This window comes from Melospiza melodia, chromosome Z (assembly GCF_035770615.1).
Source record: "Melospiza melodia melodia isolate bMelMel2 chromosome Z, bMelMel2.pri, whole genome shotgun sequence".
Classification (NCBI taxonomy): domain Eukaryota; kingdom Metazoa; phylum Chordata; class Aves; order Passeriformes; family Passerellidae; genus Melospiza; species Melospiza melodia.
In genome coordinates this window covers 28254432-28278950 of record NC_086226.1, presented here as the reverse complement: position 1 = coordinate 28278950, position 24519 = coordinate 28254432, and the positions used below count along the sequence as shown (strand labels likewise).

The following is a 24519-nucleotide window of genomic DNA, read 5'->3' as shown; positions in this document are numbered from 1 at the left end:
TGATAACCTTGACATTTTTTGCTGGTTTTTGGTCCATGTAATTTTGCTCAGTCTAGACAAGTCTGATGTTATGAGACTGACCATTTGTCTTATTTTTGTCTGCAGCGTGGAGCTGTCTGGTGCTTGTTCTCTCCTGAGCACAGCAGGCTCAATTACAGGTTAAATGGGGATTTATGGGTGTATTTTGCAAAAAAGGTGGCATGGTTTTGCAGTCAAGGAACATCTAAGAAAGTCTCTGTGAGGCTGTCAGTCACTTAATTGCTCTCTGAGTTGATACACTTGTTGGTGAATTGGTGAATTTTTACAAAATGAGTATGGGTCCTCAGCTAAGAGATTTATATAACTGTATTATATAAATCCTAGGTGAGACTCATTAGCTGATGTAAATCCACAGAGTTCAATTTCCATATATCTGCTATGATTTATATTAGCTCAGAGCCCAGTCTTATATTTTCTCATCCTGACTGCATTAGTATTTATTAAAAGTGAATTTGTTGTTTACAATGCCCTAGAGATGCAGACTAGCTAGGTTTCTGACTTAACTTCCCTGAACATGAACTAAAATCAAAAGAAGCAATAAATTTGGAATATTTTTTCCAGCGGTATTATGACAGAGAAAATTTTGTGTTAGCTGGTCTGTTCAGGAAGTCTAAACCACATTGCAACTAACATTTTACACAGGAAGCATATGAGAAAACATATGGAATGAGTTGTCTTTACTTAAACATTCAGGCAGGTTGTGAATCTGAATTGCTGCACCCGTTCTGCACATTCTTACAAAGAGACACCAGCAAGAGGAGATCCTTGGGTGGAACTGTCCCCTCAGAGGTACTTGGCAGTGATTATTATGCACCATGTGATGCACAAATAATTTTCTCCCTGAGGGTCTATGAAGTAGCCCTAGAAGGAATGGAAGTGCTACTGCTGCATTTCAGCCAGGCTGAACTGGCATGGATAACAGGAAAACCAGAAGAAATGTGATCCCCAGCCCATCCTGCCATGCCCACCATGGAAGGGATTTCCTTGAAAACAAAGCCCAGAAGGAGCTGGACTGTGCACCTGCACAACAGGGCAGCAGAGCATAGAACACAGGATGGGATATCTTCCTTGGATGGTGGTCAGCCTCAGACAGAATCAGCTCTGTGGGTTATGGGGTACAAACGGGATTTATTTCTGTGGTGGGACGTTGAAACAGGTCACACCCTGAGGATGTCACCTGTCAGTCTTCAGTCTCAGCTGCAGACAAGTACACAGGTGTATCAGGCAAAATCAGGCAATTGGTTTCAGTATGTCTGTCAGGCATGTGAAACTCATACTCCAGTCAAAGCAACCAACAGGCAGTAAAAAACATGAATTGGCAATAGTTTCTACACCTAGGCAAATACTTCACCTACAGCAGACTTCACTTGTGCAAGTGTTTATCTTGATCGATATTCACATTTGAGGTCTTCCCTAATCCTTATTTTTTCTGTTGGCTTAATTTTTCCCTCCTCCTTACTTCATAGTGGTGTTCAAAACTAATACAGGTATATCCCTAAATCCAGATTTTCCCTTGATATACGGAGGACTTCCAAAAGGGCTGTAAAATGCACCACTGTGATACAAGGTCTTGCTGCACCAGTAAATCCCAAAGAGAATGGCAGCAGGAGAAGCTGGCTGAAGTGGTGTTGATATACAAGTCTGACAGATTTCTTTCCCAGCAGTGCGTATGACAAAGCCACTCCATAGATGACAAGTGACTGCTGGGCTCCCAGCAGGACTCTGATATCCCAGCTGAGACCTCGGGAGCTCTGTGTTTCTGTCTTTCCTTGGCCTGAGTGGCAGGGGGGTCTCGGTTGAGCCGCGGAGCGTCAGCCAAGGTGGCAGCTGTCAGGGAGAAACACACACAGACACGTCTCATCTCAGATGATGCTCCTAGCAGCGAGTTCTGCCTTTGTGGGGCTCCCCTGACACTGCCACTTGTACATCTACCAGCAGGGAAGGGAAATTGCATCTCAGAGCAAGCTGTGCCCCTGCTCAGGGCATTCACTCACAGCACCTTCGGAGGGAGGTGTGTTTCCTTCTTGCTGGTACCCACAGAGCTTGCAGAGCTCCTGTTACCAATGAAATCCCCTCTCCCTCTCCCTCTTCTTCCTCCTCTCCCTCTTCTTCCATCTCTCCCTCTTCAACTGCTGCTTTTTCCTTTTCTCTTCCTCTTCCTCACCCTCATCTTCCTCCTTGTTCCTGTTCCTCCTCCTATTTTTCTCTTCCTCTTCCCCTCCCTCCTCTTCTTCCTAGTCTTTCTCTTCCTTTTCCATCTTCATCTTCCTCCTCCTCTTCCTGCTCTTCCTCCTCTTCCTCCTCTTCCTCCTCTTCCCCTTCCCCTTCCCCTCCTCTTCCCCTTCCTCTTCTTCCTACTCTTCTTCAACAAATTTTGGCTGTGTCATCAAAATTATTAAGAAAAACAACCATCAATTCTCCTTTTCTCAACAGTGACAACATTCTCCTGTTACTGCACTCCTGGCACAAAGCCCATTTTTAATATTAGGACCCTGATCCTTTGGCTGTGTCTCCGTGTCTTGCCACATCCAAAGCAGATAAAAAGGTTGGTATCAGCAGGAACATCTGATCACCAGACTTTGTGGCTAAAATGTCATCAATTAGGATGTTTCCTATTCAAAAGGCAGAGTGGCAGGGAGCAAGGTGATCTGGGGCATGGAACGTACTGAAACATCCATCTCTTCCTGCAATGCTGACCTCCAGCCAGGTAAAGTGCTGATGAAGAATAAACCCTAATTGGAGATGATAGGATGATCTGGGGCAACATGGAACTTAACTAAAGACTTCTGTCATGCTGGAAATGAAAGAAAGAAGATACTCCTTGTCTGCTCTCTGGAAAAGCCTGGCCTCTGTGAGAGGAAACTGGATTCTAATTTTTGTTACTCAGTGGTGAACTCAGAATATATAAAAGCAAACCCATGAACCTGTAATTTCCTAACCTTACACTTCATCAGATTTCACTCAGGTAGTCTTTTGAACCCTTTTTATGTATTAAAGTGGTGTGTGTCCCTTTGTATTTCAATTCAATGTCCTTAATTTATTTAATTTATTTTAGCTTGTCTAAAAAGAATTTTATGGGCCGTGTTTTTATTCCTGTTTGGAAAGGAAAAGTAGAGAAAAAAGAAAAAAAAACCCCACCAAAACCCAATTTCAAATGGTGCCATGACCAGGAATGAGCCTGCCTCTTTCTCTGTTAACTTTTCTGAAAAATTTTGCTCAGGTTCTTCCCCCAAAAGTTCTAACATTAAGGTGCCCCAACTTTCCTTTTAATGAAATCACACAAAATGGGCATGGTTGATAGAGGCCATTGGAGGTCATCTAATCCAACCTCCCTGCACAAGCAGAATCTTTGCCCCCTTTAAAAAGAAAATTCTTGGCATTCACAGTGAGTCTGATTTTGTACAAAGAAGGCACTGAGTATTCATCACAGCAACAGAAAAATATTTCTTGGGTGATTTTTAAATTTCTTTTTTATTTTACTGATGAGTAGTGGTAAGCAGCACTGAACTGACTTGCATCTTCACACAAATCTCACAGACTATATATCCAGGAGGGATGCTTTTGTCAGAGGGGGCTGAGAGGCAAAATCCAAGTGATTGAAATCCAAAATAATGCTTAGCATGGAACAATAAAAGAAGCCATTTATTTCAAGAATACTCCAGGCCCACCAGTATCATTAATCTTGTCTTAAATGACAAAAGAATAATGAAGAAAAGCAGGTGGGGATGGGGGTAGGCAGAAGAAATAAGACAGGGTGAAAAAAGCTATGTCTGCTCGGCAGGATTTTGAAAGACTCAAGAAAAATTTATGTTCATAAGAGTCCAAAGAGAGAGATTTATAAAATTAAGAATTCCTCAAGGAAGACAGACTGAAAAATGCGTATACATGAGGATTTGTGCTGCTGGCTAGTGTGACCTGGTGGAGTGGCTTTGCATCAAAGGGGGCCGTGGGCTTCTCAGTGCCTGGAGCTGCAGCACGGAGGAGCTCAGGCACTTTGTGTCCTCTTTCACTGGTGCCCCCCAGCTGGAGATCAGCAGTGTCAGAGCCAGTGCCAGGCGTGGCTCTGGAAAGGGAGGGACACTGGGGATGGACAGACACCCCTCAGCTGGCTGCAGCTTCACCTGCTGCGGGGCCATCCCTGGGCACATCTCGGCTTAAAGCTGGAAAAGCTGAGAACCATGGCAGGGCAGGACTCTGTGGGGACATTTTCTGCAGGACAGGGATGTTTTGGGGGTTGCCAGTCTGTGGGCCCCAGTTTGGCTGCAGCCCCTGCATCCTAGTAAATGCTGGGCGCTTGGGCATGCAGAAACTTTGTTGTTGGTTTGCTTTTGTTTTTGTTTTTAATGTTATAGTTACAATACCCCCAGTTCTTCCTTTCTGACAGCCCATTTTGTCTATTTCCTGAATATCCCTGGTGCAGATTGAGTTGTAACAAGAAACCATTACCCAATTAGCACAGAGCTTGTACATTGCAGAAAGAAGGCCAATAGATTAATTTAAAAAGAAGAAATTCATTTCACACAGCTGCAATCTAAATTTCCATTAGGAACAGTTTAAAAAGACTGAGTTCGAGTCCATTCAAAGTAACCAATACTTGGACAACCTGCAACCCTCCCCATCTTGTGGTACAGGTAATAAATTTTTCCTCTGCAGTCAATGCAGCCAATTGTCTTTCAAGTGCCTTTTAAATATATTAACAAGCAATAAGCCGCTGTCAACACATTACAGAAATTGATTCCCTCCATAAAACACATAAGTACCTCTCAGGAATAATTTGGTCTTTTCTTTGTACATGTTCAAACTTCACATATTAAGCTGAGCAGAAAGTATTTCCTTCTGCATCCCTGAGGAAAAATTTCTTCACAGAAACAGCTAAGTGCTGATTTTGTAAAATTTTCCACCAATATTTAACACTGCAGAGCAGGAACAAGAAGAGAGATATTTTGCAATGAGATTCAAAACTATATATTTACTTTAGATCTATATTTTGCTTAGAAAATACCTACAATACCATCACATTTTTCAATTGAAAAACCAGTCTTTTCAAATTCTTTGATTGTGCAGCAAGAGTTTGTCAGAAATATTACTGAATTCCTGTCTATTAGCTTTACTCAAAAGATGTTGACTGTTTGAAAGAGAGTCCTTGCAGCAACATGCTGAGAGAGTAAAAACTCTTGCCTGAGACAGTGACATGTTCTGAATCTAAACTCAGTAATACTTGTGAAAATACAACTCAGGAAACACTTGCAACACTTGATCATTACTTGAGTTGAAATACTCCACTTCTGCTTTGTCAAAAAAACCTTTAATTCACTTGGTGACTTTCCACTTTGGACTCACCTTTTTATCATCAGAACATACACTTCTCATTTGCAGGAGGCAGGATTTCCTTCGTCACAAAAAGATCTCCCAACCACAGCTCCTTACTCCCTTTGCTGTTCAGTCTATCTTACTGAGGACCATGTTGCTCTTCACTGAAGGGCACCTGGACCCCTCAGGAAATTCAGTTTGTGTCATCCTTCCTGCTTCTCAGCTTTCCTGGCCTGCTGATTTTCCAGGCAGCCAGTTATCCAAGCCTCTGCTATGGAACATCAGAAGTCAGTGCTGTGGAAGCCTGCTGCAAGAATCAGATATTCAAAGTCACTGGCTCACGTTGGCTATTTGTTCATAAGGACCAATGGCAGCTGGGCGGAGAGGCTTTCTCTAATCCCCACCCAAAATCATTTCCAGGGGTTTGCCCATCCAGGGCAGTGCTGCTGCTTGGATTGTGTGGGGCCCTTTGTGTCACCAGTCCTGATGGGTGTTCACCACCCTGCTCTATTGTCTCGTCACTAGATTCTGCAAAATGGGTTTTTTACACCACAAGTCAGTGCTTCACTCAAATGATGAAGAAATGAATAAACCTGCGAATTGAGGAGAAGGAGCACATTCTTTTCTACCCAACTCCAGTGGTTTAATGTTTAGAATATGAGGTCAGTCAATTTCCTCTTTCCCTGTCTAAATCAGTGCATAATATTTATGCAATATATTAAATTAATTTAACTGGCTCAGCATTTGAATCCTGTGGAACCAAGGCTTTAGAGAATATTCTCAGTAAGGTTATGAAAGGCAGCAGTTATAACTCCATCCATCCCACAGCTTCTGACCTAGTTCTGCCATATCGGAAAAAAAATGCCCAGCCACAGGGAAAGTTTCCTCAATCTTTTGTTTGCCTTTTCAGACATATTCTACAACTGTATTCTAAATCAGCTGAGAAACTTAAAACTCACTATTTCCTCCCAACAATAAAAACACTTCAATCTCTTGGCAACTCAACCAACTTGCTGTTTTCTGACTGGGTAAATGATTATTAATTTTACTATTTCCCTCTGTTGCTCAGAGTTCCATGTGCCATGCTGTTTGAGCCATGGCCATAAAATGAGGCAGCTATTTACTGATATTGCAGTTATTTACTGTGGATATTGTGGTGAGAGTTCCCTTTGCAGCAATGTGAAAACATTGCTGATTGCTGGAGCCTCATGTCCAGGTTTCCTCCCTCCCCTGGTCTCCTCCTGACATTCACAGACAAAACCTGCAGAGGACTTCAAGAGGAGGGCTGCACATAAAACAAGGGGGGTTGAGGTGTTTGTTTCCACTGAGCCTTTTCCCTAAAGGACTGATGGTCTGCAGCTGGACTTATCCACCATGGAAGCCAATGCTGGGACAGGCCGGGGAGGCAGCTAGAGTGGAGACCCAGGATTTACCAGTTTCGAGTTCTTCCAGCAGAATAAATACTCTGAGCTCATAGGTATCTCCACACAATCAGAACATACTTGGAAATCCCTTTGAAACAAGTGCTGTTACCATCTCCATCATCCTGTGCATCCCTTCTGTACATAAACTGCCCCTTCCACTGGACAATGAAGGCCAAAATACATTTTCAACAGGACAAGCCAGCAGGGAGCTGGAAGCAAGAGTGAAACAGGAAGGTTTGTAATAAAAAGGCTGAACCTGCCCTCAGAATTTTATCCAAAAATTCTCTTCTGCTGTCCTTTCGAAGTCTGGATGCTGCTGTGCACTCAATGAGCAAAGGGAAAAAAGACTTTGTCACAAAAGTGCTTTAAAATAGCTGTGCCTGATAAACAAAAAACCCACCAGCCTTTGTATGAAAGAAAAGACAGACAGACCAACAAGCTCTCATGGATGTCACTATTTAAATAATGAGAAAAAACAAAAAATTACTGAGTTGGCAATTTTTGTTTACCATCGTATTGGATGAGTTATTTCCCTGAACTTACTCTTGACTCTATCTGCCTTTCTGTTCCCTCCTGGGGCAGCCCATGATGGCCCTGACGCAATTTCTCTTTCGGCTAGAGCTGTGAGACTTCGGGAGGCCCAGGGAATGTGGCAACGTAAGACTGACCATTCCAGCTCCGGTCCCAGGGTCAGTAAGTCTAGGAACATAACCCATAAGGCTTTTAATGGAATAATAATTATTCAAGCCTAGAAGTCATTTTTGTACCGATGGTTAACACTTTCTTTGCAAGCAGTTAAGCTTTATGAAGCATCAGACAAGATGTGTCACCTGTCACACCCATCTTGGGGCACTGATACAAATTCCAAAGTATTTGTTTTTGCTGAGCCCTTTGCCAGTGCAGCTAGATTTCACCAGCTTGGTTGAGAATAAAGTCATAAAATGAAATGGGGAGGTTAACCAAGTAAATTAATTACACAAATTATTTACAAGTTAAATTAATACCAGACAGCGTTGATGTTGTATTGTAAGTCTGGCATAAAACTGAGAAGGCCGAACACTAACTACAGAATTAAATGTAAATAACCCTCTTTGATGTCCTCTAATTAAACATCCAGCAGAATGACTTTGGCATCAAAAGCATGTGAAGTTATCAAGACTAAGAAATCCCAGTATTTATGGTGTGCCTGTCATCAAAATATGTACAGAAAGTAAATTACTCATCCTCTGATGAGATTGAGCAGAAAAATATCTTTTCACAAGGCAAAAGCTATAAGAAATGACACAGTTTTAATTAAGGAATGGAAGTAAATTAGGGTAATTACACAGTGCACGTGAGGTCATTCCTTCGGCCCTCTGAAACCAGACTAAGCTGCCTTTGCAAACTGGCCCCTGTGTACAGGAGTTGTGTCTTCCCTTGTCCTGATCAAGAAAGAAAAACAATTGAATATGCCTTTTCTTCTACAATTTCCTTTATCAGAAACCTCTTTATTGTCACCAAAAGAAAGTGAAGATAAACAATGTGCCTGAAGCTGGGTAACACAACTACTCCCTGAGCAGAAAGTGGAAATAGTCCTGTTTCAACTAAAAAGGACAAAAATAGGTGATTTGGCTCCTCTTTGATACTGGATGACACAGAAAAAGCAGTGAACATTGAATTATAAATGCCTTCAAAAGATTTTTTGCAACTAAGCAAGGACATCTAATTAGTTTTCAAAAGTATCTCATTACTGAGTGTAAATAACATAGTGAAAGTAATTAACTTAAGCAATGCAAATTGCCAGTTGCCAAATATTTACAGTTACAGCTTTACCAATAAATTTCAGACACAGCTATACACCAGAAGAAAAATGAAGGTTAAAATATCTTTGAAAGCTCACATATTTTTTATAAGCATAAAATGAGACCAATCATGACTCACCAAAATGTTATTAATTGCAAATTGCAGACCCATGTCCTCAAGTAGCTGAATTCCTAATTTCAATGCCCAAGAGAAGAACCCCTGCTTTAGAGAGAAGCAGCAGATTTTCCTCTAATGGGTCTGAAACACTCAGCTCTTCATTTAAAAAAATGGAGTTGTAAGAAATTTTTGTCGGAAATTCCAGGGTTACTTCCCTTTAGCAAAATAAATCCTCCTCATACTTCTGAAAAAAATTAAAAAATTCTGGGGAAGAAGCACCACTGTAATATTTCTAGAAGAGCTTAGGTTTTTTGCTTTCTGATCAAGGCATGCCGAGTTTTGCTGTCAAATCAGCTACATTGTTCATCAGGAAAGTACTTGAAAACCCTGAGCACTCTGTTAATTTGTGGAAAAAATATATGCTGGGGGTTTTCATTCCATTATAAGATTGATTCAGCATTATGCCTACAAAAGCAGAAGAGAAGAAAAACACAGATGAAACTACCTTAGAGGACTAGCTAGAAATAGAGAAGCTGTGGAAAGAAAGGAGAATAAAAGCTGACAAAACCCCCGGCTTTTGGCCTCATTCCTGCACCATCAGATGCAGCTGAAAAATGTAGATAATAAAAATATAAGAATTAGGAGGAATAGCAACACACCACAGTGCTCATTCTCACAGTATTGGCTAACTGCTTGAAGTGTAAAATTTCACGTGCACAGAGCACATCTCATTCAAGGAATTATCAGTTCATTGTGAGAGGTGCAGATTTCTGACCGTGTCAATTAATAAATTTCTTTATAGAAGGCCCCACTTTTGCCTATTACACTGCTCAGGGAACAGCCTAAGGCAGAGATGTTTCAGTGAAGTGAAATTTAAGTAGCAAGATTACATCACTGTTATGTACATAAAGAAGATGTGATTTACCACTGTGTTTTTGCAGATTTAGATGCAGCATAAAAACCAATACCAATGCAGTGGCACACGCTTGCTATGATTGATTACTAAGGGAAAATGGAAAAGAATATTTCATAATTCTACAGGAGTCCTAAAGCATGTGAAATAGGAGCTGGAGTACTTTTCTGACCCCCAAGATAGGCTTTTCACCAAAGAAAAAGTTGACATTTCAGAACAGATAATTCTATTTTTCTCCTTAATGGGATTTCCTAAACAGCTTATGTAAAAACAGAAAAAGCACCCAAAACTTAACCAACCCCAACCATCATCAAATGTATCAGAGGATTATTGAGGTATTACTCAGTGTATTTATCTGGTCTCATTGTGCCACCATTTTCCTCTGCCACATAAGTTCTAGATTAATATAGTTAAAATTAAACATTAACAATACCTAAAAATAAACCCCACAATGGAAACATCTCTTTTTGTTTGTTATTTTGGTTTGGTTTGGTTTTGGTTTTGGTTTTAATTTTAGTTTTGGTTTTGGTTTTTGTTCATACCAGCAGAGATTTGTAACCAAACATTTGAGTGCACAGAAATTCAGTCACAGAACTCTTTGCAAAAACTAATGGATAAAGGTGATGAAGATAAAGACTGTGAAGATAAAGACTGTTATGGGAATTATCTCCAAGCTTCTTCTTTTTTTTTTTTTTTTTTTTTTTTTTTTTCCCCAAATCAGCATAAAACCACAAAGTGTGTAATTGTTTGGGAAAGGAATCACAATGAAATAAGCAGGTAAATTACCAAGTTTTTCTGACAATTTTGAGCTTTTGTCTTAAAATTAATGTTTTCCTAAGAAAACCAGCAGCTAACCTGTGATACAGCATTAAAAAAGTCAAGATATGAAATTTTTTACATGAAACATAACATCAGTAATATTTGTTAAAAAAAAAAAAAAAAAACAAAACACTTCAAAATAATTTTCTTTATTTGTGGCTTTTTTATTTTCCTTAATAATATCTACAACTAATAAGAATACCAAAAGGCCATTTGGGAGTGGTCTTGTTAGCAGGAACCTTTCAGTAGTATCATTGTCAGTGTTTCATCCCTGCTGCTTATAAATGCATTCTGTTCTTTAGCTTTTCTTTCATAACTTCTCTCTTCAGGAAACCCTTTTTTTTTGTTCTCGTTCACATAAGTGAACTTTGGGGTTTTATCCCAAAATTTTCTGAAAATTCTGACCAATTTTGTGTAGTTATAAAAATTATTTTTGAATTGAGTGAAAATGTCAAGCAAGCCCACTGATCAAAATATGTGCTTAAAATTAATAATTGAATATTTATTTAAATAATTGCACAAACCATAGCTATAGTAAATAAGGCACTTTATTTAGTATAATCTGTTAATATAGAATAGTAAATTTATTTACTATTGTTAAAAAAATTTCAATTTATAATCTACAACAATGTGGTCTATGTTAATCACAGAAACTAAAAGCTACTGAGGAAATAGAATTTTTACTAAAAGCTTAATTAAAAGAAATAAACCACAAAATGTTAAAAATAAATGAACAAGTCTGGTTTCTTTAAATATCAATCCCAATTATTTTCCAATTAAATGTCCTCACACAAGGTGGCAAACAAGACGTATTTTCAAGACTTTTCTCTTTAGGCATCTGAAATTTAAAAACTGAAAGGAAATGTTTCAATTTAGATTTATGTTATTTATGCTTTGGTTCTTTAAAATCGATATTTCAAAATTAAAAATCGTGATAAGCCTGAAACCTTTAGCAGGCTGACAGAAGTGTGGAACCCACCCTGCTGATTCCTCAGCAGCTTCCCATTTCTGCAGCTGAGGAAGTAATCTGAACTGCCACTGGACATAAAACTCCGGGAAAACTTACCTATGTATTTAGCAGAGTTAAAATGAAGCTGAAATTAAGGATTTATCCAGGTGCCCATACCACAACGTTTTGCACTACCAGAAACACTCTAAGTGGTCACTAACTGTGGCCTCTCTGGCTGTGCAAGGATTTTTGGTGCAAAAGCAGCAAACCAGGGGCTTATTGTCCTGATCCTACAGCTCTGTGCTGAAATTCATTCAATTGCAGTCATTGAGAAGGTACATGGCAGAAGAAACAAAGACACAAAAGGCTGAAGCGGCACATCCACAGGTGTAAAACCAACCCCTGACCAGGGAGAATGGAGCCAGCACAATCTCGCTCGATAGCCAGGCCACTCTTTAGACATCACAATAATTCTCCCTACAAATGCAGCTAATTTCAGAGGCGAGAGATTAGATGAAACACACCACTGATCTGCCAGCCTCATTTCTACATGGAGTTAACATCCTTGGCCTCTCCTGCGTTCAGCGAATATGAAAATATACCAGGCAGCTTGGAGCATGAGGGAACAGCAAGACGAGGTTTTGCCTCTCCCATATTTCAAACATACCATTAGAGCTTTAATGACTGACATAATTATGATACAGTGCTTGTGAGATTCCAGGTCATTAACCTCCTCTGCCACGTGTAAAATGGAATAACTCTGTGGTAACTACTGAAAGAACTATACACAGAAATAATTAATACTTATTAGAGGAGTCACACTGAAAATAAGCAGACATCAGCAGGTGCTGAGGCTGGCTCTGACTTTGCAAGACCCTGCTGCCTTCACAGGAGGGTGGGATATCGCACCCTGCAGAGACTGCATGTTTTAGGACTGGGATCCCTGTAGGATCCCCTACCGTCTGTAGGGTATCTGCCAGCCCTAGGTGGACACCCGCGTTTAGTCTGGTGTCACTTCAGAGACTCTGAGGTTTCTCTCCCTCTGGTTGCTTTGTCACGTTGTAAACTGATAGTCAAAACCTGCCTTTTCTTACAGAGATGTGAAAAAAAAAATCATTTTGCTGGCCCAAACTCTATCCAAAATGTTAATTTACTGACCAAAAGGTCTGTTTTCATCATTGTATTGATGGCACTGTAAGAGGAACTTGATGACTGAATCCCCTTGCCTGTGACAACCAGAGAGCTCTGGGACAAGGCCCTGCTTTCTGGAACTGCCTCACATTCTCCAGCAGCTGGAAATTGCTAGATTTAATAGATAGATTTATAGATAGATTCCCCAGCAGCTGGAAATGGATAGGCTTTTTTAGAGAAAAAGCCAAGGAGACATAAGCACAAGTTCTTAATTTAAATTCTCTCTCACACATTCTACACAAGTAAATGAAAAAAAAAAATAAGAGGCAAATAAAAAAATTCCTGTGCACTTCCTGATTTTTCAGGATACTAATCTCAGTACACTACGCGTTCTGCCAACAGTTCCCAGTGACCACACACATCTCATCTGGCTGAAGTGTGGCTCAGAGACTTTGGGCCGGACGTTCCCAGCTGAATCCTACTGTTTGCTTAGGAGGGCACTGCCCAGCTGGATCACCAGGAGATCGCTCCCAGCAGTGACCCTGGCAGCCGTGGTCAGGCCGTGCTCTGCCCTGCAGCACCCTCGCCTGGACGCAGGATCAGCTCATTGCTTTCCAACAGCCCTTCCCCTCAGCAGGAGCACAGCAAAAACATAGCAGCAGAGAAACACAAATTAGTTTGGCAAGCCTGCTCATCTTTTTAGACCTCTTGAAAGTAATGTCTTACAAATGTCAGGTGGCAGGAAGACAGGACCTGTGCAGAGACCACAGACCTCACCAGACGAAAAAGCTGCTACCCATTACTGTAGATCCTCATGAATACTTAAAATCAATTGCAATACATTACAGCTTATATTGTGTGAGCCCTAATTAAAATTTTACTTAAAGGAACCAGTATTACTTGTGGTTTCAGAAGAAAGAAACATAATTTCTGTAACTGCATATCTCCTTGTGGATAACACAGGTGTGTTATCACTTCAGCTGGGCTCAAGAGGCAATTTCCCAGTGCTTGTATGACACACTCCTTCATTTCATGGCGCCCTTTCAGATCATGATGATGGGCTTTTTTTCTGGAAAAGGCTTAAGCAAACCCTGACATCCAGAGGGTCTCCTAAAATGCTTCACCTCCTGCAACCTTTCAGTTCACAGCACCAGCCTAGGGTTAATCTAAATAGAACACGCTGAGTCTGTGTGATGTGAATGCCAGCCTGAATGTTTTGTTGTGCAGATCTGCTTCTTTTGCTCTACAGTATGTGCTAATGTACATACACCCTTGCGTTACTTCTGTCAGCATAATTTTGGCTTGACCTAAGCCATATCCATAATTTCCCAAAACACAGATAATTGGAGAGCACTACACTGCCCATAGAAAGTCAGCAGTTACAGATAAATTCTTGTTTATATTGCTTGTCAAGACTGGAACAGTGGTGTTACAATCAGGCCAAAATTCTATTGCCCAAAACTACAGAAGGCCAATTCCAAAAGTTTTTGAGGCAGCTACCAACATCAAACACAGCAGAGAAATGTTTCTGTACTCACTCCAGTGTTCCTCTGTTGGCCTTTTATTTGCCTCAGCCTTTTTAAAGAAAGAGGGTCTTTCTTTGTTCTGTTTCATTTGGGTAAGTTCCTCATAGGTTAAACAGTCATTGACTTGCTCTGTCCTTGCCAGAGGGGTGGGGAAGAGAATCAGAAGAGTAAAAGCATGAGAATCTCATGGGTTCAGATTAAAACCATCTAATAAATGAGGAGGGAATAAAAAAGCAAGCAGAAAAGTGGTGCAAAGTCAGTCACCCACCCACCTCCCACCAGCAAACTGGGGTCCAGACAGTATCCAAAAAATGGCTACTTCGGGAGGAGTTCCTCTCCATCTCCTGCAGTTTTACCTCTGAGCAAGGTCCTGGGTGATACAGAATACTTCTTTGAGTCACTTTGAGTCCCAGCTGTGCCAAATCCCATCCCTTTTCCCAACCCCACCTGCTGCCTGAAAGAGCACAGAGAACCAAAGGAGGTGTAGATGCTGTGCAAACACTGTTCAGCATAATAAATCACCTGTGTGTTGTCCATGCTCTTTTGGTCCCAGATCTCAAACACAGCCCCATATTTGTGGTCAGAAGGAAATCTCCACCTCAGCGCAGAGCAGGAGCATTGCTTTTTTCTTTTACTTAACTGTCATGGATGGCACAGATGTTCTGAACAGTGTTTTTAAAATTTTCCTCAGAATTGTAATGCCTCAGAGAGATCTCCCTCTGCACCTCTGACTCACCTTTGCTCGCTTTGGGTCAGCCACACGCAGACAGACTGCTTCTGTCAGTATGGGAAGTCACTCTGAGAGTTAGCTGACCTCAGGAGTTTCCGGCCACCTGAACTTTCAAGGAAATTCAAAATAAGGTGACAGTAATCACCTGGGGAAGGCAGAGGCTATTTTGAGGATAGAAGACAGCAGTAAACTTCTGGAAGCATTTTACCATGTCATGAGTCAAAGCTGAACACTGTGTTGAACATGGGAATCTGTCAGTAAGAGTAAAGGAAGACACCAGATGTAAAAGGACTTATTATGAAAGATACATGAGATTATCTGTCGTGTTGATGTTAAAATTAGAGCTGGTCTTTAACATTTTATAGAGGACAAAGACATGCATGCTTTTGTAACCAAATTCCTGCCATTGCAGGATAGGGAGAGTCTGTTTCTGACAGGGGAGCATCCCTTTAACGTTGCACTTAATCATTGTCATAGGTGTTCCTGTCACTCAAGATAGCACAAAGTTTTTAACTCTTTTTTCCCCCTTCTCTTCATTTTCATGATCTGCATACAGAGAATGGAGACATTTCTCCACAAGAGAATTAGACCATTTATGTTAGGGCTAGACAGTCAGAAAAGAAGTTCAAGGCCAAAACTACACACTCACACAAGATCTACTCTTCTAAATCCTATAAAACGTCTGCACAAAACTTGTGAAATCTGGCTTTCTAAATCCTAAGTTACTGAATATCGTGTTTGACTTAATTGGAGATCTTAGTAGCCAGACACTGGGGCAGATATGTAGAGCCCCTCTCTCATAAACAAAAGGGTGAATCTGCTTGTCCCTCTTAATTGTACACAGGTCAAATTAAACCTTAGTCCCAGTTCAAAGCCTGCTGGCAGGCTGTAAGAAGTAAACCAGTAGCACAAAAAATGCATAAAACAGCAACAAGAGGGTTGTGTGAGTCACAATTAAGCAGATCTGTCTGCCTGGCAGGAAGAAAAAAGAAAAAATAGGAGGGAAGATTTACAACATCCATTATCTTCCCCATCTGTTTTGTGGAGAACACTGAAGTTCTCTCCCACAAAATTTTCCAAGGCAAAGCTTTTTTCAGCCAGATCTCAACAATACTTGGAGTAAAAAAAAAAAAAGTTAGTTCTTCTTAAAATGTTATTTCTAACTCACTTAAGATGCTAAATGGTTAATGGTCAACATTATTTTTTTGATAAAATCTTCTTTACCTGGCTGCTCTTACGCTTTCCTGGGTTGTAGAAAGTCTGAGTGCATCGTGCTCAGTGTCATCACAAAAGGAAGCTACAGTCTGATCAAAATAAATAGCTTCTCAGAATAAGTTAGCTGTGTAATTTGAGCTTCTTAGTCTCGACTGTAGCTGGAAACTGCTGGCAACCAATAAAATTCCTTTCTAATGGAAAGTGCTGGTCCACTTTCCAGAGCATGATACAGCTGTCTTCTTGGCAGACTGTTAACTCACACCACAATGCAGAGATGAACCCTAATATAAATATAATTCAGACACAGATAAGTGCCTGGTGAAAACTTGAAATTTTATCCTAAAATGTTATGTTCTGCTGATAGACCAGCTTTGTTTCATGACTGGTTTGCATGTGTGACTCAGATCCAGGGCTGAAGTGGTTGCATGTAAAGCCACACACAGATGGGAAAGTGGAGCTACTGTCAATACCAGGATGTGGTCAAAGCCTTCCATCTGTTCCAGGGAATGTAGAACTGAGTTCTAACTAAGATGTTTTTGCACCTTTTAAAACCCTTTGCTAATTCAGAATTGGGTTTGTTTTTTTTGTTTTTGTTTTTGTTTTTGTTTTTTTGCCAAGAAAACTGTAGTTCAAAATCTTAAAGCTTTGAAATCAAATAAATGTTAAAATAAAAAGTTATTCTAAATTACATTAATTTCAGTTTTAAAAAGAAAGAAAAATTTCCGAAGTATGATGAGACAGTCGAATTAAAATTTAATAATGTGTGCTCAGATTTTCATTGTAAAGCTGTAAATGAGCTTCTTTGTGTGTCTCCGTGCATTTCCTTCTCTATCCAAAGGCTCATTGCAAAAAGATTTAATGCAACTAATGATAAATAAAACCCAAGCGTCAACCAGGGAGGTGTTCCCAGCATATCTTTCTTTCTATACTAATTATGGAGCACAAGAAATTTAAGCAGAGAGATTTAAAAGCAGAGACACCAGTAGAGAGGTGATACAGGAACATTACTGCAAACCTGCACTGATGGATATTAATGCAATAAACTCAGTGCAGCATTAAACCATCCCTGACCTCCAGTTGCTGCAGAGCAGCAAGTGGGAGTTGTGCTGCTTTGCTGGGACTTGCAGAGTCTTTTTAGAAAGGCTGCTGGCATCACCATCAGGTTTCCGGCAGGGTTTGATCAGAGAGCAGCAGCCTGCAGTGACCAGCCCGTGACCCGGCTGGGGCGGCAGGCCGGTCTGCAGCGGTGACCGATGGCACGGAACGGGGTCGCAATGTCCCTGCCACACTCTGGGGACCCTGATTAAAACCTGCTTTCCTCTCCCGACCTAGGCTGCCCTTGGCTGGGACAGACGATCCTTCAGGCTGCGCTTTTTTCCAGCTGCGTGCAGAGATCATTAGCACGGCAGGAAAGGCAGGAGCTGCCACATCAGGTCAGCTCGGATCAGATCAGTGTTCCACCACGTCCTGCATCACAGCCCAGTGCACAGCCCTTTCCAGAGGCTTTGGGGGAAGGTGACAGAGACCACCCTGTTGGAGTGCTGTCGAGTGAAGTTTACAGACGGAAAATGTGGCTGATGTGTCAGCTTCCTCCCTCCAACCAGAAAAATAAAGAATTTATTGTGTTTAGGGTCACAGCTGCTGAGGCAGAGGGAGTCAAGCTAAAATCCAGTGTTCTGTGATCAGTACCAGAGTGAAGAGGCAGGGAAGGGTATTCTCTTTCTCTGTTGTAACTCTTGCTGGTTCCAGTTGTATGAAATTACAGCAACAACATCCTCATGAGGGCAAACACAGCAACAAATATTCACAGCACCCTGTCCTAAAGCCAAGGTTTAAAACTCATGGGAATCCAAACTCCTGCTTTCCGGTGTTTCAAGCTACAGTCTTCCAAGGAGACAGAATTTGTGCCATTTGACTCAGGCTTCTTCAGGAGCTAAAAGTTTAATACCCAGCAAGGGATCCATCCAGAATTTCGGGTGGTCTTGAAAGATATGACTCTCCAGATTGTGTCTTTCATAGGCACCTGTGGCTAGGAGGCCAGCAAAGTGGTTTCTTACAATGGGTAGAAAGAAGCAACTGAACTTCAGAAGAAAAAAGTAATTTTAATTAAAACTACATATGTAAATCTCTTACCTGAACTAAAAGTTTGGTCCAATCTAGAGAAAAGGAAAACCAGTATTTAACACTAATCAGAATGGCTATGATCCATTATTCATGTCCCCAGAGAAGATGATACTAATGCAAGTAAACTTTAAAACCATCATTTAGCAAGATTCCTAGCAAGCATAATTTTGCAGTTCCTCCCAGCATTAGCAGTGCACATAAAAGCCATGTGTTGTGATAAAGTCTTAAATCAGGGAGGAAAACAGAACCAACCAGTCCCAAACCAAACAAACCTCTCCATGGTGCACTAAGAGCAGGAAATTCCACACCCTCTGGTTTTCACATCCCTTGTCACCAGACACTGAAAGCAGTGACACCAAGTGACTGCCAGCATTAACCCTTCCTTGGAGTTCTGCTCCCTCTCCCTGCAAAGCCCTGGCAGAGCTTTACTGATTTTGTTGGCTCTCTCCAGCAAAATCACACAGGATTTTATTCCTTGCAAAAATGTCCGGGGGACATTTTCAGGGCAAGGACTGTGTGAGGCTGGGGAGTTGAGGCAAGCATTGAACTCTGGCCGGTTCATCACAAGCTCCTCATCACACCAGGCTGGAGGGGAGAAACTGACCCCAGAATTCTGGAGAATTTGGGAGTGGGTGGGTGAATCTTGCCACTGATGGGGTCCCACAAGAAGTGTGGGTGAGGGGAATGCACAGGGACATCCCAGCTGACTCTCCTCCAGGGAGCCCCTCCAAAAATCCAGTGAATTCCCCAGAATCCTTGTCCCCCACCCTTCAACCCCCATCCACTGTTTCCAGGGAAACAAACCCAAATCTGTCTGGTTTTTTGCAAAATTAATGAGAGGTCCTGGACCAAAAAAAAAAAAAAAAAATACAAACAACTTTAAAGAGCTTGAAAATAACCATCTGGAACTGGGAAAATGAGGTTTCTTAAAATACAAGCAAATTTAGGGGTTTTCCTTTAGAAAAAGAGGAAGAGAAAAGGACAGTGATAATAAATAGTTTTCCTGCAAAAAATACTTTTAAATTGCCAGGTAAATAAGGAACAAGATTTTTTTTCCTTAAAATAAAGAGAAAAAAAGATTTTTTTTCCCTTTAAAGAATCCCTAAACCCAAAGATATTAACTTCTTTTTAGAAGAAAAAAAGAAACCGCACTAAAAATGTTGGTGGTTTAAAGGGTTTTTTTTTTTTCCTCCAAAAAGTAGAATTCCTGCATATAAGGACTTCTTCTTTCTTCCAGGAAAGAAAGGCCAAAGTACATGATAAAGATTTTTCTTTATCATATAGCCTCACAATAACAAAAAAGAGTCCTCAAAATCCCAAATAAACAGGGATAATCTATTTTCTTCCTGATGATTAAAAAAAAAAAAAAAAAAACAGGAGATAAAGGATTTATAATTAAAAATAATTTTAAAAGGACTTCTTTATTTAAAAAAAATAAATCAGGGGATGAAAGTTGAAGGCTTGGAAAGGGGCAAAAACTTCACATAGGGTGGTGTATTCAGGACACCAAAATTATCCAAAAATGTCTTAACTATGCTTTAAAAGATACATCTGGAGGAGCCCAAAATCCCCAGCACGTGATAAAATACTCAACACGTGATTGAATTTCTCTTTCTTAAGAATCCTGGGAGAGCTCAGAGAGATTGGAGGGGGGGAAAGTTGGCAAATTACATGTTCAGTATTTTTTGTTTTGATAAAAAAAGGAACACGACAAGTGAAAGCCAGCATTTGAGGTGCTTCAGCTCATTTTCAGGCTGCAGTTCTTCACTTCATGGAAATCCAGGTGAGGGAATTTTTTATTCTGGTGGAATTTTGGTCATTTCTTGGAATATTTTCTCTTTAAAGTCCTGGTTTTACATGCACTTAAGGAAGATTTGTGCCTTTAAATCACTTAAAAATGCATGAAAAAAAAATGTAAATAATCCTCATTTTTTTCAGAAAAAAGGCAGAAAAATCCTGAATTTGGGCACAGAAGGGAAAAAATTTCTTCATTCACACAAATAGCAAAAACTGAAGATTCAGTTAAATAAAAAATAATAAAAATCACAACATAGAAGATAAAGAAAAATAGCATTCACCTTAGAACTCCATTAAATAAAAGGCAATGCATTTAGAATGAAAAATTGAAATTAAATTTAATAATGTTCACTTATGTAAAATTTTTTTTTAATTGAATCATAGTAAATTAAATTTTTAAAATTAAATTAAATTTTAAAATCTCCTGAATCAAATTAAATGATTACTTAAAAATGCACTATAATTAAATAAAAAAAAAACTTTTCAAATGCTTAAATTCTTTTTAAAACTTGGTAAAATACCACTCATGCACAAAGCCCTCCACACAAACATCGTGGACAAAGTGTGTGTTTGGTGTTTTAATATGAATTTTTTTGGTCTCTGGAACTTCATTTTACTGCATCCTCTGTTTTGTGGAGGGTTGCTGGTTTGCTTGTTTGGATGTATTTATAGTTTCTTTTTAAGTTTTCCAGGTTTTTTTAACAGTTATTTTAGGGTCGAGGATGTCACCCTCTAGTATTTTCTTCCTCCTGATTTTAGGTAAATATTGTTTCTGAAAAGTCTTGTCATTTTCATCCCTGCTGGAAAAATGATTGATCAACTCATTTTCCCTCCTATTTCTTCTCCAGGTTCCATGGTGGACACCAAAACCTCATCTGAAAAAGGTGAATTTTGGGGGGCTTAGCCCTAAAAAAACATTATTTCCATCTAAATCAGACTTTCTCCCACCCACATCATGCCATTTTCCTGCTATTCTCCCAAAATCCATGTGTGGCCAATGTAATTCCTCTGGGGTCATTCCCTTTCACACCAGTTTCATCATGAAAACCCAGAAGAGACATCCATTTTTAGGTAACCATGGGAACCCCAAATTTGGTGGGCTACACCCCAAAATCCATGTAATTGGTTGGGAATTTAAGGGCAGATCCCAAATTGTGATTTTCCCAAATCCTGATTTTCCCTCAGGATCCCTGCTCTATCCCTATGGACCAGACCAGGGGGATGAAACCAACCCCAAACTCGATGACGGGACATCTGAGGCAATCACCCTCTCCATTCCCTTCACCTTCTATGGCAAAACCCACCAAACTGCGTTTGTAGGTCACCCCAAATTCAATATTTTGGGGAATTTCCTCCATTTTTCCAAATTTCCCCTCCATTTCCACTGAATTTTTCACTGGTGGGTGTGTGTGTGGGGGTATGTGTGTGTGTGTGTCCCCAAAATCAACCCTTCTTGAATTCACAGTGGGTTTTATCCTTGGACACGGAAACATCTTCAGATGGGTGGGAGATCTTGAGGGCGCTGGGGGTTGGAGGGGCTTGGAAGGTTCTGAGGATGGTGGGTGATGGTGTGGTCCTTCACGGTCATATGGCTGGGGGCTCTTGGAGCAGTTGTTTGGTTTTGGGTGGTCCCCCACAGGGTGGATCTTGGGGTGTGTAGGTGGGCATTGTGGGATCATGTGGATGGTGGATTTTGTGAGGGTCCTCCATGGGTGGGTCTCAGGGGGATTTGTGGGGGTTGTGGGGTCCTGGGGGTGGTTGCTGTTAGGGGGTTCTATAGGTCTGATATTTGGGGAGGTCCTGTGGGTGCGGTGTCTGGGAGGTTGATGGATCTTGATGGGTTCTTTGGGTGCTGGGGAGGTTCCTTTGGATGAGGGCTCCTATGGTTGGTGGGTTTTGAGGGAGTCCTGTGAGCGGTGGATCTTGGGGTGTTGATAGGTGATGGGTGTCCCTGTGGGTAGTGGTTCTAGGCATGCTTGTAGGGTCCATTTTGAAGAACCCAAAACCCAAGTCAAGGTGTTGCACCCACCCACTCCTGGTGTCACCTCCAGGTGAACAACAATGGGGTGATCTCCTTTGACAAGCCTGTCAGACAATACACCCCCGACCCCTTTCCTCTGGCGGACGGGCGCCCTTTCGTGACTCCCTTCTGGGCAGATGTGGACAACGTGGAGGGTGGGGACATCTTCTACCGCCAGAGCACCGACCCAGCACTGCTGGGGGACATCAGCCAGCACATCACCCAATACTTCCCTGAAAGCCCCTTCACTGCCACCTGGGCCTTTGTGGCCACCTGGGACCATGTGGCCTACTGGGGCTCCAGATCTGACAAGGTGAGGCCCATGGTCCATGGGGCATGAAGTGGGGCAACTCATTGGCTCTCGTTGACCCACTTGGTGGCCTTGCTGGCCGACCGAACTTTGGCCTCCAGAACCCATCCCTGACCTTCATGACTCATCCTTGACCTCTGTGATCTTCTTCCATAGGGCAACACCTTCCAGGCTGTGCTGACCACTGACTCCAAGATGTTCTACATCATCCTCAACTATTGGGACATCCAGTGGACCACAGGGGCAGCAAGTGATGGGGATGCTGAAACAGGACTTGGGGGGACTCCAGCACATGTAGGTGGGAAGGGTGGAGGAGAAGGGGGAGGTTGTCCCACTCCATGTTCTGAGGATGATGGTGATGAAGATCAGGGATTGGCCCATCCCATTTCCTGGGGATGATCATGATCATGATGAAAGTCCAGGACTGGCCCACACCAATTTTGGGAAGGTCAAGTGGCCCTGTCCCATCTTCTGGAGAGGATGATGATGGAGGTCAGAGGCTGGCCCATCCCAAATATTGGAGATGATAATGATGACAGTATTGATGATAATAGTGATGATGATGGTGATGATGATGATTGATGATGATGATGATGATGATGATGATGATGTTGATGATGATGATGATGATGATGATAGTGAAGACAGGAGGTTGTCCCCCCTTCTTCTGCGGATGATTGCCATAGTGATGGTCATGGATTGGTACATATAATTTCTGGGTATATACAACAAGTATATTCACATCATGAAATAATTTTAGGGGCTCTTTGGGTGAGGTGAGCCCTCCTACATTCTCTCCCCCCCCCTTTAATTTTCCAGGCGGGATTCAATAGCGGTGATGACACCAACTTCTACAACATCCCTGGATCCCAAACTGATGCCATCATCAACATCACCACCACCTCCAACGTCAAGGTCCCAGGACGCTGGGTCTTTAGGGTGGATGACTTCCAGGCCCCAGATGTGGATCCTCCCCAGCTGGATAACAGCTGCTGGTTGTAAGTTGGAGGAGAAAATTGGGAATTTTGAGGAAAAGTGGGAATCAGGGGGGTAAATTCAGGAATGAGGGGGGAAAAGTGGGGATTTGAGGCAATAATTTGTGACTGTGTGAAGGCCGCTGTGAATTTAGAGGGAGACAGAATTTGTTGGGGAAAATCAGGAACCGGGGGGGAATCATGGGAATCTTTATTGGAATATTGAGAATTTAGGGGCATTAGGAACTGGAGGAAATTGAGCATTTGGGGAACAATTGGAAGTTTGAAGGTGGGAATTTTATGGGATAATTTGTGAGGAAAATTTGGATTTCTGTGTGGAATATTTTTGGGGGGTATTGGGGATTTGGGTGGAAAGTGGCTCTACCTCTTGGGCTGTTGATATCTCTTCTAGGTGAATTGAGGGGAGTGTGGCAGAGGGACAACACCTCTGCCACTGTTATCACCAATGAAGTCACTGTGCAGGTCAAGATCATGCCAGCTTCTAGCAGAGCAATAAAATTTCAGCTAAGACATTGCAGTGTCCATGTCCTTGTCATTGTCATGGCACCCATGGTCATGTCATCACATGTATGTCATCATCACATGTATGTCATCCTCACCCTCACTGTTCCCACAGTTACAGGGGATCTGAGGGGTTTTGGGGTGAAATGTGACAGAATTAATCAAATTTTGCCTTTTTGGGTGGTAACTTCTGTGGTCTTGTGCAATATGAAGTCACAGGGCAGCCACATACACAGTAGACAAAATCCACAACAAACAGCTTGGCACACACCCCCAAAATGCTTTACCTGCAACTTACTTGGACATCATAAGACACACAAAACATGCAAGACACAACTTTACCCCTCCCCATCCTTGACTCCTCACAGAACCATGGCAACATTAAGGCTGGAAGAGAACTCCAAGAACCTCAAATCCAACCTTTGACTGAACACCCCATGTCAAGCAGACCATGGCACTGAGTGCTATGTCCAGAAGTTTCTTGAACACTCCAGGGATGGTGATTACACCACCTCCCTGAGCAGGCCATTCCAGTGTCCAGTGACCCTTTCTGTGAAGAAATTCCTCCTGATGTCCAGCCTGAACCTCCCCTGGCACGGCTTGAGACCATTTCCTTTTGTCCTGCTGCTGGTTGCCTGGGAGAAAAGATTCACTCCCACCTGGCAGCAACCTCTCTTCCAGGTAATTGTAGAAAGTGATAAAGTCATCCCTGATCATCCTTTTCCCTAGGCTGAGCCCCCCTAAGCTCCCTCAGCTGCTCCTGATTCTCCAGGCCCTTCCCCAGCTCTGTTCCTTTCTCTGGACATCCTCCAGCCCT

The 24519-nt window shown here is 41.7% G+C and overlaps 1 protein-coding gene and 1 long non-coding RNA gene across 6 annotated transcripts; one reads left to right on the top strand and one right to left on the bottom strand.

The window, feature by feature from the left end:
• Positions 1-614: 614 nt before the first annotated feature.
• On the bottom strand, positions 615-16027 carry LOC134432169 (uncharacterized). The gene is made up of 3 exons (XR_010031240.1): positions 15965-16027; positions 14747-14843; positions 615-1866 (listed from the first exon to the last, which is right to left on the bottom strand). It is a non-coding gene; the product is annotated as an uncharacterized LOC134432169 (long non-coding RNA).
• A 3668-nt stretch (positions 16028-19695) lies between these two features.
• LOC134431734 (sushi, nidogen and EGF-like domain-containing protein 1) lies at positions 19696-23713 on the top strand. Of its 5 annotated transcripts, none has more exons than XM_063179876.1 (8): positions 19698-19862; positions 20582-20635; positions 20725-20760; positions 21062-21192; positions 21928-22209; positions 22363-22500; positions 23026-23204; positions 23593-23713. In XM_063179876.1, exons 1-8 carry the CDS (start codon positions 19751-19753, stop codon positions 23594-23596), a joined length of 936 nt encoding a protein of 311 aa, XP_063035946.1. In that variant the 5' UTR covers positions 19698-19750; the 3' UTR covers positions 23597-23713. The 5 variants fall into 5 exon arrangements, with proteins under 5 accessions (XP_063035947.1, XP_063035946.1, XP_063035945.1 ...); XM_063179875.1 differs by having other exon boundaries at positions 20561-20635; XM_063179878.1 differs by having other exon boundaries at positions 19710-19862; positions 20569-20635.
• The last annotated feature ends 806 nt before the right edge of the window (positions 23714-24519 follow it).

What these genes read in the sequence shown, in the direction of transcription:
- LOC134431734 (XM_063179875.1), top strand. Translation starts at nt 19,751, where the DNA reads ATGTTCAGTATTTTTTGTTTTGATAAAAAAAGGAACACGACAAGTGAA. An exon ending in AAACCCACCAAACTGCGTTT is followed by an intron (nt 21,193 to 21,927) that starts GTAGGTCACCCC and finishes TGTCACCTCCAG; the next exon opens with GTGAACAACAATGGGGTGAT. An exon ending in TTGGGGGGACTCCAGCACAT is followed by an intron (nt 22,501 to 23,025) that starts GTAGGTGGGAAG and finishes TTAATTTTCCAG; the next exon opens with GCGGGATTCAATAGCGGTGA.